This window comes from Gambusia affinis, linkage group LG09 (assembly GCF_019740435.1).
Source record: "Gambusia affinis linkage group LG09, SWU_Gaff_1.0, whole genome shotgun sequence".
NCBI lineage: Eukaryota > Metazoa > Chordata > Actinopteri > Cyprinodontiformes > Poeciliidae > Gambusia > Gambusia affinis.
This window is the reverse complement of record NC_057876.1, coordinates 1,217,872-1,238,862: the sequence shown is the minus strand read 5'-3', so window position 1 is coordinate 1,238,862 and position 20,991 is coordinate 1,217,872. Positions and strand designations below refer to the sequence as shown.

Here is a 20,991-nt window from a genome sequence, read left to right as displayed (position 1 = left end):
GAACTGTTTTGCCTATGAAGAACTGTTTTGCCTATGAAGAACTGTTTTGCCTATGAAGAACTGTTTTGCCTATGAAGAACTGTTTTGCCTATAAAGAACTGTTTTGCCTATAAAGAACTGTTTTGCCTATAAAGAACTGTTTTGCCTATGAAGAACTGTTTTGCCTATGAAGAACTGTTTTGCCTATGAAGAACTGTTTTGCCTATGAAGAACTGTTTTGCCTATAAGGAACTGTTTTGCCTATGAAGAACTGTTTTGCCTATGAAGAACTGTTTTGCCTATAAAGAAATTCTTCAAAAGGACCTATCTGGACTTTCCCCCTGCTGCCGGGAGCATTGATGACACTACCATCCGGAAAAAGTGCAATATTGTAGCGCTATTGTGCCACTGTTTTACTTATATTGTTTCATTTTTGTCTTTCTTTTAGGGACTGAGGCTTCTGTGGTGGCGGTGGTGACCCCTGGTGGCGGTGTCTTGTTTTGTGTGTTTTGTTGGAGCACCTTCTTTTTTGTTTGCCGTGTTTTTGTAGTGTCCAGGGTGATCCCTTTTCTTCACTGGATGTTGCCCCTTTTCTCACCACTTTTCCCCCCCATTGGTAAGCCTCAGTTTCCTCTTGAAATTTAAATATTTTATAATCAATTTAATTAAAGATGCATTCACTGTTTTAACCATTCAATTGCAGATTATTGTGATTCTTTTTAAAGAAAAGACATATAGTGTTTAATAAACTTTTGTAAAACTATTTGAATCCTGTCTCATTTCCAGTAGAGCTTACCTGTGTCCTTACTATTTTATTTTCCTGGAGTTATTCCAGGTGGCGTTGTCGGTATCCCATATTAACTTTAACATCTTACATTTGGGTTTCATAAAAACAAGAAAATCCATCCACCCCCCAGGTTGCCACAAATTGGCGTTGTCGGCAGGATTCTGCTGTGTAAAGTGAGACTTGATTCTGTAGTTGTTTTTGTTTTTGTTTTGTTTTTTTGTTTGTGTAGTGGTGTTGTATTTTGTTTGCTTTGGAAGAGAATTGTGTTGTGTGTACAGGCAAAACAGCAGCGAGCCCATTAATCACAAAGGATCCAGGTCATGGAGGAGGAGGAGATCCAGGAAATGCGGGACTTGATTGCCCAATTGAAAGCAGACAACGAACGATTACGACAGGAACAGTCACGCTCTGCCCCAGGTACTTCTATTGCTCCTTCTACTCCCAGCACATCTCAGAGTGCTTTGCCTGCCCCGGGTCCACCTGTGTCAGAGAGGTTGGTGTTTGTGCCTCGTGACAGGAAATGTCCGATGTTCCGGGGAAGATCAGGAATAGGGTTAAATGAGTGGTTGGAGGAGGCTGAGGCCTGTATGAGGGCACGCCACTTATCACCTGTTGATCAGGCCTTTTATTTGTATGATCATCTGGAGGGTGAGGCACGAGAGGAACTTAGATACCGTCCTAGTGCTGAACGGACTGATCCAGCTTGCATTATTAGAGTGCTAAAAGAGGTATATGGTTGTACCGATTCCTATGTCTCGTTGCAAGAGGCTTTCTTTTCTAGAAAGCAGCAGGAGGGTGAAACCCTTCAAGAATTTTCCCTTGCACTAATGGGATTAATGGAGAGGGTTAAAGTTTCTGCACCCACTAGCATGGTTAATGCTGCTGTATTGTTGAGGGATCAGTTTGTGGAGCATGTTTTAGATGGTCCACTGCGGCGTGCATTAAAACAGTTTGTCCGGGAGAAACCTGCAGCTACTTTACTTGACGTCAGGGCTGAAGCTATTAGGTGGGAACGGGAGGGCTCATCAGGTGGTAGTAGGGCTCGCAGTCTTTCAGTTCCATCACTTGGATTTCAGTATGCTGTCCATGGCACTTCTCAGATTAGTTCAAGGGATCAGGGGTCAGAATTGAGGTCTCTGCGTGATATGTTGGCGCAACAACAAGAGCAATTAAATCAACTCACTCAGAGCATTGCCTCTCTTGGTCAAACTCACCAACAGAGTCGTCCCCCTCGTAATGTCCCTATAGTCTGTAGACGGTGCCAACAGCCAGGCCATTATGCTAGGGAATGTGATGGTGTACGTGTCCCTTCCCATTTTCGCACTCAAGGCCCTCAGCAGCCCTCGAATTCCCTGCCTCATACCTCTGCGGTCTCGGAAAACTAGTGCCCACTGAATTGTTGAGCCGCAGTTCGGGTGGGGCCACTATTGGCTCAGTTACAGCACCATATAATGGTATGGATACGCCAAAGCTTGTTGCATCGTGTCCTCATTTAGATGTGTGTTTGGGAGGTGTTCAGGTGCCCTGTCTAATTGACACTGGTTCTATGGTGTCAACCCTGACAGAAAGTTTCTTTAAGGATCATTTCAAGTCTGGGGGCCCTGATGGTTTACGCCCTTGTCACTGGTTGCAGCTTAAGGCAGCAAATGGGTTAAATATCCCCTACCTTGGCTACATAGAGCTTAGTGTTAAACTTTGTGGCAAAGACATCCCAAACTGCGGGGTTTTAATTGTAAAAGATCCTCCTGGCAAAGTGGCTCCCACACCAGGTGTTTTGGGCATGAATGTAATCCAAAAATGCTATCATGAGCTCTTTGTGCAGCATGGCGCAGGGTTGTTCAGTCAGGACAATGTCCCCCAGGCCCCTCATGAAATCTGGCCCGCATTGCAAAAGTGCCATCAGGCAAGCCTGCAGGGCCCATCAGACTGTGTGGGGAAGGTAAAGGTCAGAGGTCGTGCAGCATGCAGGGTCCCAGGTGGGGTTATGAAGCTTGTGGCTGCTACATGCTCTGATCAGCTGTCACAGGCTGTACTATTTGAGCCTCCTGAGGCAGGTTTGCCTGGAGGTTTGCTTGCTTCTCCTGCCCTGGTCCGTGTGGTGCGAGGCACAGCCTACATACCAGTTGTTAATGTAGGCTCTACAGATATTTTGCTTTACCCACGTACTGTTGTAGGTACTCTGCATCATGTTAATGTTATCAGTCTGCCTGCCGGTGTTAAAGAAGAGCCCTCGTATACAGCTAAGGTGTCCTCTCAGGTTGTAGCCCCAACAGTGCAGGACCAAATTGAGGCCATTGACCTCTCCCAATTGCCCAGCACACACCAGGGGCAGCTGAGGACCCTTCTTAGGGATTATTCGTCAGTTTTTGCAGAAAATGACAGTGATTTGGGGTGTACGAACAGAATTAGTCATGACATACCCCTTATTGATGAGACCCCTGTAAACCAGCGATACCGGCGTATACCACCGTCAGACTATGAAGCAGTAAAGAATCACATTAATCAGCTACTTAGTACTAATGTGATCAGAGAAAGCTGCAGCCCCTATGCATCTCCCATTGTGCTAGTCAAAAAGAAGGATGGGAGTCTGAGGATGTGTGTGGACTATCGGCAGCTTAACAGCAAAACCCGCAAAGATGCCTTCCCATTACCACGCATTGAGGAGTCGTTGGATGCACTTACAGGTGCTTGCTGGTTCTCTACCCTGGACTTGGCAAGTGGTTACAACCAGGTACCTGTCGCAGAAGCAGATCGTCATAAAACGGCGTTCTGCACCCCATTTGGTCTATTTGAGTGGAATAGAATGCCATTTGGCCTTTGTAATGCGCCCAGTACATTTCAGAGACTTATGCAGCGCATTTTCTCTGACAAACAGAATCAGACATTATTGCTGTATCTTGATGACATAGTTGTGTTTTCTTCCACTGTGGAACAGCATTTGGAGCGCCTGGGGATGGTGCTTGGACGCCTGAAGAAAGAGGGTCTCAAGGCAAAGTTGACAAAATGCTCTTTTCTTCAGCCAGAAGTTAAATACCTAGGCCATGTCATTTCTAGCAAAGGTGTTGCAACTGATCCATCTAAAATTGAAGCAGTGGCTAACTGGCAGCGCCCCAGCACATCCACAGAGCTGAGGTCCTTCCTTGGGTTCGCCAGCTACTATCGGCGGTTTGTTGCAGGCTTTGCCAAGCTGGCTGCGCCCCTTCACCAACTAGTGGCACAGTTAAGCAGTTCAAAAACAAAAAAACGGCTAAGACAGGACATCGCAGAGGGCTGGACTGCAGAACACCAACAGAGCTTTGATGAATTGAAAAGGAGGCTAACTACCTCACCTGTGCTAGCCTACGCTGACTTTTCTCTGCCTTTTATTCTAGAGGTTGATGCGAGCCATGGTGGTCTGGGGGCTGTCCTCTCCCAACAACAGGACGGGGTGGTGCGTCCTATTGCTTACGCCAGCCGAGGATTAAGGCCAACTGAACGCAATATGGATAACTACAGCTCCATGAAACTTGAATTTTTAGCCCTTAAATGGGCCATGACTGAAAAATTCAGAGAGTACTTGTTGGGCCATAAATGTCTTGTGTTCACTGATAACAATCCCCTCAGTTATCTTAGTACTGCCAAGCTGGGTGCCACTGAACACCGATGGGCTGCACAACTTGCCTCCTTTGACTTCAAGATTCAGTACCGGTCAGGGCGTACGAACAGGAACGCAGATGCCCTTTCCAGAAAACATCCATCTACCGGAGAACAGGTTGGTGCTCTTCTTCCAGGGAGTAGCCTGCCTGAATCCCTGCAGCTGATGATGGAGAGACAGGATGCTATGCTGCCATTACAGTCCTCCCTGAACGCACCACAAAGGATATGCAAGTATTACAACATGCTGACCCAGTTTTGCAGGAACTATGGACCTTCTGGGCCCGCAAGAAACAACCTGATCGCACAGAGCGAAAGAATTTATCTTTGTCTTTGTTAGCATTCCTGAGGCAGTGGGATCGCCTGGTGGAGAAGGATGGTGTCCTCCACCGCAAGACCTTCCGTCCCGATGGTGCTGAGGAGATGCTACAGCTGTTGCTGCCCACAGCCTTGAAGGAGGAGGTCCTGACGCAGGCTCATCAGGACCATGGCCATCAAGGTGTGGACAGAACTCTCTCACTCCTGAGGACAAGATGTTACTGGCCAAAAATGTCCTCTGATGTTGTTGATTGGTGTAGGTTATGTGAGCGATGCCAAGTAGCCAAAGATACTCAACCTCGTGCACGGACCTACATGGGCCATTTGCTGGCGTCACGACCCAATGAGATTCTGGCAATGGACTTCACAATCCTGGAGCCTTCTCAAGATGGGCGGGAGAATGTGCTCATCTTAACTGATGTTTTTAGTAAGTACACCCTGGCCATACCAACCAGAGATCAACGTGCCTCTACTGTGGCTCATGTCCTGGTGACCGAGTGGTTTTCAAAGTTTGGGGTACCAGCCCGTGTTCATTCGGACCAGGGGCGCAATTTTGAAAGTTCCCTTATTCAGCAACTTTGTCAATTCTATGGCATCAAGAAGTCCAGGACCACACCATACCACCCTGCTGGAAATGGACAATGTGAAAGGTTTAATCGTACACTTCATAATCTGTTGCGTACCCTCCCCACCACCAGTAAAAGGGCATGGACCTCTTATTTGCCACAAGTTGTCTTTTGTTATAACACCACACCACATCAAAGCACTGGAGAAAGTCCCTTCTTTCTGATGTTTGGCCAACAACCTAGGCTTCCTTTAGACTTTCTGCTGGGCCATGTATCAGAACCAAGTGCTGGCAGTATTGACAAGTGGGTTGCAGAGCACCAGACACGCTTGCAACTGGCTTTTGAGGAAGCCAGGGAGAAGCTGAAGATTGCTGCAGATAGGAGAAAAAGAAATAATGACCAGCATGTTCAAGATTCTCCTCTGCATGAAGGTCAACTTGTCCTACTGCGAGACACCAATCAACAGGGAAGACACAAAATTCAGGATCTGTGGCGCTCCAAGGTGTATAAGGTCCTAAAAGTACTGGGTGACACCGGAGCAGTTTACACTGTGGCTCCTGCAGATGAGCTGAACAAAATTAAAAGGGTCCACAGGTCTCTACTGAAGCCAGTTGTTTGCAGTGACCCAGCATCACCAATTGGGGAACCTCTGTTAAGTGATTCATCCTCTGAGGATGAAACTGATCCTGATTTGTTTTTGAGGGTAAATGTCCACCAACCACCGCCTTCTTTGCCAGTCAACCCACCCATGGCCAGAAATGACACGGTTCCTCTGGCTGCTGAGATATATCCTCCTGAAGCGCCTTCAACATCTGCCTCTCAAGCGCCTAGTGTTGCCAGCTCAAGAAAAGATGAGGGCCCTCCAAGGGTAATGAGAAGAACTGCACGCTCAACAGCAGGTCAGCACTCCAATGTCCACCATCTCCCAAGACCAACAGGATTAGTGCATGGGGCTGCAAACTCTCCTGATGCACACTGTAATGCCGTTTCTGCACTGTTTAGACCTTGGTGTTAGTGTTTTTGGGGTCGTCGTCGGGGCGTCGACGCAAGTTGGGGGGGTAGACTGTAGCAGCATAAATGGTACGCTGCCACTTTAAGAGCAATTTCGGCTGCTGCATATAAGCAGGTATCCACCTGCCACGAAGCTGCTTGCGTCATGACGTCTTATCATTTTGGTTCCTGTGTCTGCTGAACTGTGCTGGCTCCTTTCGTTGCTCCTCCACAACCCGGACTGATCCGTTTGTGTTTGCTTGGTGCTGGGAAGCTGCGCTGCATAGGCGGAATTGTGACTCCGTTTATTTGGCAGCCTGGTAATGCAACAGTTTCCTGATGAGTCTTTGACCACCATAACACTGGATTTGACATTCGCTGCTGTTTTGCCTATGAAGAACTGTTTTGCCTATGAAGAACTGTTTTGCCTATGAAGAACTGTTTTGCCTATGAAGAACTGTTTTGCCTATGAAGAACTGTTTTGCCTATAAAGAACTGTTTTGCCTATAAAGAACTGTTTTGCCTATAAAGAACTGTTTTGCCTATGAAGAACTGTTTTGCCTATGAAGAACTGTTTTGCCTATGAAGAACTGTTTTGCCTATGAAGAACTGTTTTGCCTATAAGGAACTGTTTTGCCTATGAAGAACTGTTTTGCCTATGAAGAACTGTTTTGCCTATAAAGAAATTCTTCAAAAGGACCTATCTGGACTTTCCCCCTGCTGCCGGGAGCATTGATGACACTACCATCCGGAAAAAGTGCAATATTGTAGCGCTATTGTGCCACTGTTTTACTTATATTGTTTCATTTTTGTCTTTCTTTTAGGGACTGAGGCTTCTGTGGTGGCGGTGGTGACCCCTGGTATGTGTGTCTTGTTTTGTGTGTTTTGTTGGAGCACCTTCTTTTTTGTTTGCCGTGTTTTTGTAGTGTCCAGGGTGATCCCTTTTCTCACTGGATGTTGCCCTTTTCTCACCACTTCCCCCATTGGTAAGCCTCAGTTTCCTCTTGAAATTTAAATATTTTATAATCAATTTAATTAAAGATGCATTCACTGTTTTAACCATTCAATTGCAGATTATTGTGATTCTTTTTAAAGAAAAGACATATAGTGTTTAATAAACTTTTGTAAAACTATTTGAATCCTGTCTCATTTCCAGTAGAGCTTACCTGTGTCCTTACTATTTTATTTTCCTGGAGTTATTCCAGGTGGCGTTGTCGGTATCCCATATTAACTTTAACATCTTACATTTGGGTTTCATAAAAACAAGAAAATCCATCCACCCCCCAGGTTGCCACAAATGTAAAGCCCAAGTGGATTGGAGGCACCACTCGGTTTTGTCAACATTTTGTGCAGAAAAATGCTGCGTTTAGTGTCTTCTTCAGTGGTTTTTGTGTTGTTTCCTTCAGTGATTCTTGGTGCAGCACCACCACAGGCAAGAGGGAGTCCAGGGGGGAGACAGGTGACTCAACGGGTTTGGTTGGTTTGACACAGTGCAGAGTAAAGAAAAATAAATAAAACTAATGAAGCTAATAATGCTTTTCACATCTAATGTACATCGACATAAACAAACCGTGAAGTGTCACCACAAAATCTGTAGCTACATTTCCCAAAAAAGAAAAACATTTTCTTCATGACTCAACACAGATGCACAATTTCAAGGGTCCACTTTGATTCTGAGTAGTTATTAATTATAATAATCAAAATGACCGTGAAGCTCATGTAAGAAGCATGAGCTCTTATACTCTCAGTTCTGCTGGTGTTTTCTCTGTAATGTTGTGTGTCTTGTATTTAGTTATCAGCGTTCTCTCCATCAAAGTGCCACTAGTGAGTCCTGTCTCCTTCACCATGGAGCCTCATTGCTACTCTCTTTGCATCGCTCCACTGATGCAGGCATCATGAACCTCAGCCCTTCCATCCATCTATTCCTCCACTATAGGCAGTGGAGAAATATGACTTTCATTTTTCAGCTCTGAGTTGAAATGATTATTCATCGTTATTACTGACATGCTCATCATGGCAGCTGCCATCATAGCTGGAGTGGCAGTTTCTGGAGTTCATTAAGTCAAACTCGCTTCAGAGGCTGTTATGAAGGTGTGCTTCAAATTGCTGACAAACGTCCATTGTTCTCTGGCAGACAATTCAAAAAGGCCAGTGCAAACTTCAACATGTTATATGAGCTGCAAATTAATTCTACCTCTGACCCTGGGGAGATATTTGAACAAAACAGAATAACTCAGTAATGTTTTTTAATAAAAATAAATAAATAAATAAAAAATGTATATGAGTGAAACAGGACCAGTTTTCTCTTTCCACTCTTTGTCTCTCCGCTGCTTCAATAAATGACATATTTTATGAGTGTTCTGAACTCCTATCTGGATTTTGATTATGCCACAAACTTACCAACTTTTTAAACATTATAAAAAAACATAATTTGTTTTTATATGTACATGCTGTTCCCTGCCTCCCTTTCTGTACCCATCTCCACTCATTTAGCATGAACGGCTGAGAATACACAGCACAGAATAAGAGTCAGTCAAAGCAAACTAATCAAACTAATCAGATCTGGGTTAGAGAAAAGCAGAGTAGAGAACTGTAAAACTACAAATCAACATTATGAATGTGTCTCATTATGCTCCACTTTATGACCGTCTTGTTTCTTACACCTGGACTAAACACTATTCATTGAAGATTTACTAAACTGTCACTTAAAAGAGCAGTTTTTTGTTTTTTCCAGATTTTCTAAACATCAGTAATTTACACTTGAACAGCACACACCTGCTCTTCATTAGAGGAAACACCATGAGAAAACAGCTCAAATCAAACAACAAAATCTAACATCTAACAAGAAGAACATTAAACAAGTTGACAAATTCATCTACAAAACTAAATGCTCTGCAAAACAAAACATTTAAGACCGGGCAACTCAAAAGCTTATTTTAAAGAAAACAAACAATACAATACTAGAAAACTACTTTTTGTAGAACCCAGTGATGCAATCTGTGACATCATTTAAACAGGAAATGCAGAACACCGGCCCCTCCCCCACCTGTTGAAAGGGACAAACATTGGTGAATATAAAAGAAACAAACACATAATTTACCTGAAAAGTACCTTGTAATTAAACAAACATTCCCATCTATCTAATGGTTTAGTCGTGTTAAAAAAACATGCATGGATGTAAACTGCCTAAAACAAACCTGGGGAAGTGAGTGAAGTGAAGTTTTGACATTAAATAGAATAGAAAGATGGACTAAATCAGAAATATATTTAACAGACTGCAGGAAAATAAACAAAAACGGAACCATTTGGTCACAGCAGTCTCTGACAGAATCTGAGTATCTCCAATGTTTTATTAGCATCATGAATCTACGGAACAGATTCTCCCTTTAGGTCAAACTTTTAGGTTGGCTTTGATCCCAAGATCTCTGTTTTCAGCGTTCAGAGGAGCTCCAGCAAACACCTCAAACGACGCTCCTTCAAAACTGTATTTTTGAGCAGAAAAGTTCAAACGAACTTATGGAGTGCTTTCACACATTTTTGGACATGTAAACTAGAATGACATGAATGTTTAAAAGAAGCGATAGCAGCTTGCCTCTGCCACGCCCCTCCCTCATTTTACCCCATCAGATGCTTTGTAGGACCTCTTATTTACTCAATCTCATTTGCCTGGGCAACGTCTGCACAGTTTTTATCTACCTCATTAAAAAATCTCAAGCAAGTCAAGCTCTGGCAGTGATTAAGTGTTATGATGTCCAAGCAAACAGCCCCTGCCTCGCAGCTTTAATGTGTGTACACCCTGACTGACACCAACATGTCCCAGAGCCGCTTTATAATTAGAGGTCCTCTGCTCTGATCTGAGACTTTACACCAGAAAAACGTCTCTAGTGTCTGTCTGACTCACAGCTGAACATGCCCACATCTTTCATTGACGACTTGAAAGCCCTGTGCAACACTTTTCAAAGAACTGCAGGTTTTGAAGAGAAAAAGAAAAAAACAACACGTAAGAGCTCACAAACACACAGTAAATTAGGAACATACTTCATGAGAATAACACCTCTACAGAGGACACTCAGGGTAGACATGAAACGCTGTCAGCTGCCTTGTCCTGTCCCACAAAGGATTCAGTGTGTAAATATCTGTCCTTCTCAGGGAGCGTCTGACAGGATATAAACCTCCTTATCATGTGAGGAAAGTAGCCAGGACATGGATGGTATTTGCAGGGTTTTGTCTGTGTGAAATACAGTTGACCCAAATATTGATATATTGTAATATAAAAATATTGATATACTGTAATATAAAAAACACCAACATTTGTTTTTTTTCTCACTGCCTGACAGTGAGAAAAACAAAACTGACCCAAAGTCAGTCTAGTCAGACTTTTCCTGCTTTAGGTCAGTTAGAATGACCAAAATTCACAGATTTGCTGTATGTCAGGATAATCATTGCTATACAATTTACAATGGCTCAATAAATTATGAGTTTACATCAACTAATAAACAATCTGTCAAACATTTCAATTAATTGAGGCAAGTATTTGAGGATTTCACCTCAAACTGCTTCCTTGTGTGATATCATAAAAAAATACAAAACAAAACAAAAAATAACTTGACCCTATGTGGGCACTTTAGTCTGATCAAACTAAAGTGTTTTGACTTTATAATCATTTTTGCATTTGAAGGAAAAGGTGGAAGCCTGGAAACCTGAAACAAAACATATGAGATACATCTTTTTTTATTTGTTTGTGTTTATGTTGTTTTTTCTTCAGGAGGGACTGGTGCACTTCAAAAAACAAACATTGTGAGAAGAAAATATTTTGTAGAAACACTGAAACAAAACATAAGCAAGGAGGTCAAAATGTGACATAAATGGGTTTTCTAAAGGACAAATAGCTTAATCAGACCATTTAGACTCACAATCAATGATTTAGGATGACCATTACAAGGCCCTGACCTCACCACCACAGAATATTTGTGGGCAAAGATAAAAAGCAGCAAGATGACCCACAAACCAGATTGTTACAGAATGTTTGTCAAGAAGAATGGGACTAAATTTAGCAAACTATTGAAAAATGCTTCATTATTTCTAATTAGTCGGTAATTTAGCAAATAGAAATTATTTTGGTCATTCTAACTAATGTAAAGCATAAGAAGTTTAGTCTAATTTAATGTCAGACAGTAAAGAAATATGTATGTTTTAATAAAGTCTGTAAATTGGTGTGGTAACAATAATGACATGAAGGTCCTCTAAAGAGCCAGTGTGTGATCTTTTCAGAACCCAGACAGTGTGAGGAGTCTTTCCATGGAGGGTCAGAGAAATAACAAGCAAACTGAGAAGAAGCTTATGAAGATATAACTGACTTGTTTAAATCGGGTTGGTCTTTTCTGGAATCAGCAGAGTAAAACATAAAGAAATTCTCATCTGAATATAAACTGAAATGTCTGAAGAAAAGTAGGAACGTTCCTAAGAGGATTTATCAGGAGTCGGTTTCTCCACACTCAGCTGCAGAAGAATAATTGCAACTATAGAACAATTTTTCTTTTGTATTTCATCTACAAGTTCTAACTTTTTGCTTCAGGCGGTTCGAGATGGTCTCAAATCAAAGCTACTCTGCACTCATTTATTGAGGTAACAAAGAATTTTAAGAATTTTCAGATGAAGAAATTCCAGCGCAGAAGCTTAATTGCTCAAATAGCATTTTAAAAAGTCACAGGAGAGTTCTGTGCTTGACCGGGTGATGGGTGGATGTGCTAAGCCCCTTCTCCACAGGCATTGCTTTGACCAGTCCTCTCCGATTCCAGCTCCAGCTGATGCAGGGCCCCTGAACGCTCCGTCTCTCACGCAGGTCATTGTTGAGTTTCTGGCCGAGTTACAGAATGGACTGGACTTTTTATTGTACATGTGATTGTTTGGGGAGCGCTCTTCGTCCGACTTTACCATCTGCCTACGACATTATGGAGCAGCACTAACAGTTATTCACACTGAGCTCCCTCCACATGCATTGGAATATCATCGTGGTGATTACAGCACCACTCGAGTCCAGGAGCAGCTGAGACGAGCATCTGTAGAGTTGCCATGGTCCTGTGCCGAAGCCAAATGGCTACATGTTGATGGAGCAGCGCCTGCAGGGGGGAGATGAATGTACTTAGCTCTCTCTGTTTCCTAGTTCAGTCGGCTGATGCTTCCTCCCAGAGTCCAGAAAAGGCGTCAGCATTTGAAACCTGTTCAACCCTCTCAGTCAGGCCAACTACTGCTCCCTGATGCCAGGAAATGGAATCTCATTAGGCCAGCGAGAGAGCGAGGCATGACCTTTCTTAGCTGGCTCTGTCTGCAGAATGTCTACAAGTTAAATATGTTCAATTAGATAAACTTGAACAAGATTTAGTAAACGGATTTATTTTCGCTGTTGCTTCTAGTCTTGTCGCCTGTGACAGAATGTCATATTTGTCTGCTTGTATCACCAGAATGTAGTTGTTCACTGTCAATTCTTAGTTAAAATATCAAGTAGCAAGTTTATTAATGCTGAAATAGAGTTTTACAGAAATTTTGAAGGTATTGTGTGTGTGTGTGTGTGTGTGTGTGGGTGTGGGTGTGTATGTGTGTGTGTGCGTGTGTGTGTGTGTGTGTGTGTGGGTGTGTGTGCGCGTGTGTGTGCGTGTGTGTGTGTGTGTGTGTGTCTGGGAGTGTGTGGGCATGTGTGTGTATGTTCATTACATTAAGATCACACTGACAGATATATTTGTCAAAATGTTACTGTTGCCTTTCTCCATGGACTTTAAATGTTCTCATAAACACAAATGTTCTTACTGGAACCAAACTCCATGTCAGGTTAACTGGTCTCTCTAAATGGTATGAGTATGTGTACATTGCTGTTATTCTGTAATGGATGTGATGAACCTTACATGAACAACCTTTCACTTTCTACCATTTGAATGTCTTCAGAATCTATTTCATCACAGTCAGATTTTGTTAGATTTTAATCTAGACAAAACTATTCTGGATTAGACTGGATGACTTTTGACAGACTTGAATTACCTGTCTGCCTTCTAGAGGTTTGCAATGACTCAGCTCTATATGGAAAAACTGAATTGAACTGAACTGATTTTTGTAATTTTGCATATGTTTTCCACAACCTGAAAGTAAATTGGGTAAAATCTCTAGATAAAGGTCAGACAGACCTAAACGCAGAGTTCCCAGTAACGCTGCTGGCTGTCTGCTATTCTGGCCCGTCTCTTCAGCTGTCCCCAACATTTCCTAGAACCTTTAGCCAACTTTACCTCTCTGTGTGTTCAAGGACAGTGACTGGAGTGAACAGGAGCCCAGCGTCAGTAAAAGCAATGACACAGAGAGGCAGATGAAGGTGCTCTGAGTTAAAAGCGAGCCAGCATGCAAAGAAAGATACTGGAAAATGAAAGAGGTGTAGAGCAGAGCAGGCAACACATGAATGGCAGAGGAAGAAAGTGGATGTAGAGTAAAGAATGAGCCCGTTTTAAAGAAGAGAGAGAAAGAATTTCTGCTTAATGTCTGTTAGAGTGGCTTTTTCAAATGTATCCAATTCTTTGATTATTTTTTCAGATGAAAAGAATATGGCTTGAAAAGGTTCAACTTTAATAACAAATAACAAAAAATGATGCGTTCCTTCACAATACAGGACAGTACGTGTCAGTCAGTTATTGCAATTCCTTTTTTACTTCGATCCAAACTAGTATGGTCAATTTTCTTCTCTTTATAAATTAAATAATAATTAAAAAAAAAATAAATTAAGTATACTCTGATTATTTTTGTCTGATTATCACATGTTGTTATGAAATGAAGCAGTCTGTAAGACGGCAGGCACATTAGTGCAGTACATGTTGTACACAGTTGGCTGGGATGTGTTTATCTGTCTGCACACAAAGTAGCAGAGAAAGTAATCTGTAGGTCTGATCACACCCCAAGGCACAGTCCATCATGCAAGAGAGACGAAGAGAAACACAAGCGAGTGGGCCGAAGGATGTGACTAACCTCCCTTCTTCAAAGCTCTATCAAACAGGCCAAACACATGGCGGAAACCTTCAAAATGGTGCCAGGACCCCTCCATCCCGTGAGATGAAAACAGCAATGAGTAGGAGGAGGAGAGAGGGGGAAGCAAGAACAGGGAGTCAAAGAAGAAAAGTGTTGCTGGCAATCCCTAAAGCTTAGAGTTTAAAGAAGAGAGGCACTTCGATTTTGTTGGGAGTGCCACCCTGACTGTTGGACTGTGTGGAATGAAAGCAGTCCTCCAGATAAAAGAGGAACAATTTACTGCATGGCCAGAGCATCCTCTGAAACGTGCAGGATGTGGGTGAGGAAACATTGGATGTGGAGGGTAATATTCTTATGTAAAAGGAGCTTGATGGGTGAAGTTAAAAGAGGTAAGCTGTGTGGGCTGCAGACATCACAGGGACCAAGGAGTTTGGAGAGTCAATTAATCGAAAAGCTGCTCTTCCATCAAAACCCTCCTGTAATCGGAGTTATTTCTTTACACAAAGATGGTGCTGAGGTTTGAATGATGCAGTTCCCTTCAGTCCTACTGTCCATCATTCACCAGACACAAGATCAACCTGCTGCTCAGTATTTTAGCTTCCAAAACATTTCAGTCCACAGCTGTTGGACCAGAGACTCTCCAGTTCCCTCATGTTGTTTCTCTGCACCACTTTTCCTTAAGTGTCGTAATTATGTAGGTAGAAAAGTCCAACTCTCTGCCGGTGTCTCATTCTCTCTCAGTTACTATGTATTCAACAAGGAAACAACAATGTGTCATTAGGCTTCACTCTGAGGTTTAGGGAAACCAGTGAGGCTGAAAAGGCAAAAAGGAAACCTGAGCAGACATTCAGAGAGAACTAACTCATAGTTCATCCTGAGTTAGCAGCAGAACATCACTTACTGAAACCATTCAACACAGAATTATTCACTTTAATTTCAGAGTTATGGATAGAAGGATGCTACATCTTTACATCATTATAAATGGCATAAAGTAAGATGATATTTGCTCTTAACAACTTATAGCATTTTTCTGTGGCTCCATTTACTCAATCTTAAATTATTATGTTGAAATTCTTAGGCTTTCTAAAAGGTAACAAACCCAAAATATTCAGTGGGTTTTATATTTTTTTTTATCTTTTAGTTCAAATCAAATAATTTCCATTCCCTTCACTGCCAACTTCACTACTTGGAGATGAGACTTGGCAGACTGCGCTGTGTGGTGGAGCAGTAGTTAGTTCTGCTGCCTCTCAGTGAGACGATCCTGGGTTTGAATCCCAGCCAGGACCTTCCTGTGTGGAGTTTCTCCCTGTGCATGCATAGATTCTGTCTGGCTAATCTGGTTAGTTTTCACAGTCCAAAAAGCATGCAGGTTTTTGGCTACTTCAACTACCCCAAGTTGTGTGCTCGGGTGTGTGTGTGTGTGCGTGTGCGTGTGGGCGTGTGTGTGTGTGTGTGTGTGTGTGTGTGTGTGGGCATGTAGAGGTGTGAGTGTGTGGTTGTTTGTCCTGTATGTCTTGTTTTGAACTGTGTGGCGTGTACCTCGCCTTCTGCCCACTGACTGCTGCAGAGAGGCACCAGCCCCTCCCAGCTGGTGGGATGTCATCAGTGCATGAATCAGAAATATTCTCTTTTGTTGTATCAGACACAGTTTCTATGCATGTAAGTGAGAAAAATAAGATGAGTTGTGTAGGCCTCATCGGGACAGACTGATAGGAATAATTTGATACCATCAGGCCTTTTCCACTACCAAATAGCCACACAGCTCAACTCGGTTCACTGCTGCTCACAGTTTGGGTGTTTTTCTGTTACAATTGAGTAGCAGCTCAAAAGGATGGGGTCGTCATATGGGTGGACCAGAGTCCAAAAAGTATCGCTATGTGATGTCCAATAGAGGACATGTAGCCTGGTAAAAACCAAGCCTTTGTTCTAGCTTTGCTTCGTCCAGAAATAGGAAATTATCACTTGCTGGAGGCTCTGTTAAAGTTTTAAACAATTGGATTATGATTTTACCCAATTTTACCCACATTTCTCCCTGATGTATAGAATGTGCCATCTTGACCATAAAAGGAAGCTACACTATGAAGCTAACTGGAAATTGCATGCGCTTGGAACAACCATTCCCCACTGTAAAGGCCAGATGTAGGTGTTAGGAAAACTACTGTAAGAGGTAAGAGCATGGAGAAATACTAATACAGGAGCACAGAGGGGTAAAACATGGAAGTTTACTGGACAAAACGGGAGACTTGACAGGAATAGCAAGGACAGAAGTGTCAAACCGAACCAAACAATATCTTTGCCATCAATAAAAATTCTTCTTGGTCAGCCATTCAGAACTTCTCATTCTGTTTGTTGATTGGCCTGGTAGAAATTTAACCAGAGAAATCAAGGTCACTGGAAGAGATCCCAGATGCAAGAGGGAAGGGAGATGAGAATCCAGGGGCTTTGCAGAGGAAGGCAATGGCCAAGCTGAAGGTCATGGAAGCTGTGTTAAACATTCTGCTCAGTCAGGTTTCTCGCCTGACTCAGTTGCTGTTGTTTTTAGAAATGGCAGGTTGGATTAGTGTAAGGGTCTTGTGATGCAACTCCACCAGCGTTATTCCACCCATGAAAGGAAAACAGGAGATAAAGAGATCAGATGGACAGGTTGATACATGGAGCAAGGGCAAACGGAGACAGAGCAGCAGGGCCAGAGATGCAAATAGTAAGAGCAGCTACAACCAGAAATAAAGGGAGATGTATGGAGATGAAGTGGTACAACAAGAGGTGACCCTGGGAGGGCAGCGAACATCGAGGCCCGTAGCAACAGGAAGCCACCTGACACTCAGAGCCCAGGACTCACAAGATGCTCTGCATGTCTGTAGGACGGAGCACTGGAGAAACTTGTGTTGTCGTATTCTTCGCTTCATCCCCACAGCCAAATGGGGATGAGGCTGCAGACATCCATTGCCTTCCAATCCACAGGCGGCTCATCTCTGTGATGTTAGAAAGTCAACAGAATGTGACTCTGCCATTTGACACTGTGTGGAATCTGCAAATCCCCCATTTGGGAAAGAGAGGAACAAATGGCTGTGCCACCATATGTGCTCCTGATCAAAATTTGAAAACCAGTTAAAAATGGTAAGAATTCATATTTTGCCTTTCTTAAGCTCCTCTGGGTCTTGGAGCTTAAGAAGGGTCAAGTTCAAAGCTTCAAAATGTGAAAAGAAGAAATGGGAGTGAGATCAAAATAGATTGAGTTGGCATTTAATTTCAGTCAACCACTAAGCTGAAATAGGCTGGTCAGCTATCTGGGTTGGGAACTAAAGTCCAACCACCTGCTCATCAAAGTATCTGTCACATGGAGATGAAAGTTAGCAGTAACAAGTCTCAAAGCTTACGCTAGCCCTTACTTAAGACTGGGAATTAGGCCTAAATGCTTGTGACAGGGCTTGAATGAGGCTGAGTGTAATAAGACCTAATATGATATCATCGAGTCATCTTTTAAACAATGGTAATAAAGTTCCTTTGAGATTTTCACTTTGTGGCAGACTTTCTCCCTTGTTTTGTGCTGACTGAGGCCCTCCAGCACACACCACAACCCCAGCTGTGACTCTCTGTTTCGGATGTGCTTAACCTCCCCGTCCTGACTTTCCATTCCATTTAACTTGATCAGTTCATTAAGAAAATGAAGTGTGGGATCCTAATGAGGGGTTTTTAACGAGGGACATCAAATCGCCTCCTTGAACCCGACGTTTAATCAGGAATGGAGAGAGCAGGAAGCAGTGAGCGGACAAAGAGATGAGGAGGCAGCAAAATGAAAGAGGACTTCAGAAAACATTCATGCTTTTGGTTTTATTCTGAAGTTTTAGCTTCAACACTCCTATTTACTGAAGCGATATGTAACCTTCATACCTGTAGTTCTAATCACAGGTTTATATCCGTTTATCTGTGGTGTGAAAGTCACACTAAATTAGTGATTGTAATCATGCATTTAAATGCTACGCTCAATATTTAATTCAAAGTGGGTTAATCCATACAGTTACAAAACTATATATATGTGTATATATCTATATATATCTATATATATATATATACATATAAATTAATAATTCCCTTCTCACCCACCGCGGGTGGTGATTCTTCCTCCTCTTAGCTCGGGTCCTCTACCAGAGGCCTGGGAGCTTGAGGGTTCTGCGCAGGATCTTGGCTGTGCCTAGGACTGCACATTTCTGGACTGAGATGTCTGATGTTGTTCCTGGGATCTGTTGTAGCCACTGTTCCAGTTTGGGGGTGACTGCCCCGAGGGTCCCGATGACCACAGGCACAACTGTGGTCTTCACCTTCCAGGCCCTCTCCAGTTCCTCCCTTAGGCCCTGGTATTTCTCTAGTTTCTCATGCTCCTTTTTCCTGATGTTGCAGTCACTTGGTATTGCCACATCCACCACAACGGCTTTCCTCTGTTGTTTATCCACCACGACTATGTCTGGTTGGTTCGCCCTCACCATTTTGTCTGTCTGGATCTGGAAGTCCCACAGGATCTTAGCTCGGTCATTCTCCACTACCTTCGGGGGTGTTTCCCACTTTGATCTTGGGGGTTCCAGTCCATATTCTGCACAGATATTTCTGTACACTATGCCTGCCACTTGGTTGTGTCGTTCCATGTATTCTTTCCCTGCCAGTACCTTGCACCCTGCTGTTATGTGTTGGACTGTCTCAGGGGCCTCCTTGCACAACCTACACCTTGGGTCTTGTCTGGTGTGGTAGATCTGGGCCTCAATTGCTCTGGTGTTTAGGGCCTGTTCCTGGGCGGCCATGATGAGGGCCTCTGTGCTGTCCTTCAGTCCAGCTTTTTCCAGCCATTGGTAGGATTTTCTGATGTCAGCCACTTCGGTTATTTGCCGGTGGTACATCCCATGCAGGGGCTTGTCCTCCCATGATGGTTCCTCCGGCACCTCAGCTTCTGTTCCCCATTGTTTGAGACATTCACTGAGCACATTGTCTGTTGAGGCTTTGTCCCTGATGTATCTATGGATCTTGGATGTCTCGTCTTGGATAGTGGTTCTCACGCTCACTAGTCCTCTGCCTCCTTCTTTGCGGTTCGTGTAGAGTCTCAGGGTGCTGGATTTGGGGTGGAACCCTCCATACATTGTTAGTAGTTTCCGGGTCTTAACATCTGTGGCCTGTATCTCCTCCTTTGGCCAGCTAATTATTCCTGCAGGGTATCTGATTACTGGTAGGGCATAGCTGTTTATTGCACGGATCTTGTTCTTGCCATTGAGCTGGCTTCTCAGGACTTGTCTTATTCGTTGGAGGTATTTGGTTGTGGCTCTTTTTCTTGTGATCTCATCAAGGTTGCCATTTGCTTGTGATATTCCCAGGTATTTGTATCCTTCCTCTATGTCTGCTATTGTTCCTTCTGGGAGTGAGATCCCTTCTGTGCGGATGACCTTCCCTCTCTTTGTAACCATCCGACCACACTTCTCTAGTCCGAATGACATCCCAATGTCCGTGCTGTATATCCTGGTGGTGTGGATCAGTGAGTCTATGTCACGCTCGCTCTTGGCGTACAGCTTGATGTCATCCATGTAGAGGAGGTGGCTGATGTTGGCTCCATTCTTGAGTCGGTATCCGTAGCCAGTCTTGTTGATGATTTGGCTGAGGGGGTTCAGGCCTATGCAGAACAGTAGCGGGGACAGCGCATCTCCTTGGTATATGCCACATTTGATGGATACTTGTGCAAGTGGCTTGCAGTTGGCTTCAAGGGTGGTCTTCCACATCCGCATTGAGTTTGCAATGAAGGCTCTCAAGGTCCTGTTGATGTTGTACATCTCTAAGCATTCGATGATCCAAGTGTGTGGCATTGAGTCATAGGCTTTCTTGTAATCAATCCAAGCTGTGCACAGGTTGGTGTGTCGGGTTTTGCAGTCTCTGGCAACTGTGTGGTCTACAAGGAGTTGGTGTTTGGCTCCTCTGCTATTTACCCCGATGCCCTTCTGTGTCGTGCTCATGTATTGATCCATGTGTTTGCTTATCTTAGCCGCTATGATGCCTGACATGAGCTTCCAGGTTGTGGAGAGACAGGTTATTGGTCGGTAGTTAGATGGGACCGGGCCCTTTGTTGGATCCTTCTGGATCAGGATTGTGCGCCCTTCAGTTAACCATTCAGGGTGATTCCCGTTCTGTAGCAGCTGGTTCATTTGGTCTGCCAGTCGCTCATGTAGGGCAGTCAGTTTCTTTAGCCAGTAGGTATGGATCATGTCTGGCCCTGGTGCTGTCCAGTTTATATATATATATATATATATATATATATATATATATATATATATATATATATATATATATATATATATATATACCTTATTAATTCTATGTGAACTCTCTTTTATATTGTGGATGTATATACATATACATACATTTTATTCAGTCTTACTATTCAGCTCATAAACTGCTAAGAGTAAAGACCATTCTCAGTCTGTCCCTTGAAGTTAAAAGGTAATCTCACATGATGGGAAACCTCGTGCTGTTAGTTTCTATAGACATGCACAAATAAATGGAAAGGATCAACTAAAACTACTATGCCAGTGAGTTGGGTAATGTGGGGCTTGTGTGTGTTTGTTGTTGTTGATGTCTCATGTTAAGGCATAAAATTCAATACAGATATCTGAGGCTCAAGCCTGCAATGGAACAACTGGAAGATGATGGGACATCAGTGTCACCTAACTGACATTCTATATGTCA

General features: G+C 43.2%; 1 protein-coding gene across 1 annotated transcript in view; it reads left to right on the top strand.

Moving 5' to 3' along the window:
* The first annotated feature begins 991 nt into the window (after positions 1-991).
* The window catches only part of LOC122837430, a 29,331-nt gene continuing 9,331 nt past the window's right edge, over positions 992-20,991 (top strand). Inside the window, exons 1-4 of the mRNA XM_044127784.1 lie at positions 992-1,183; positions 4,138-4,629; positions 4,740-4,898; positions 7,098-7,133. Coding sequence (XP_043983719.1) covers positions 1,087-1,183; positions 4,138-4,629; positions 4,740-4,898; positions 7,098-7,133 — 784 coding nt within the window. The 5' untranslated portion in view covers positions 992-1,086. The remainder of the gene's footprint in view (positions 1,184-4,137; positions 4,630-4,739; positions 4,899-7,097; positions 7,134-20,991) is intronic.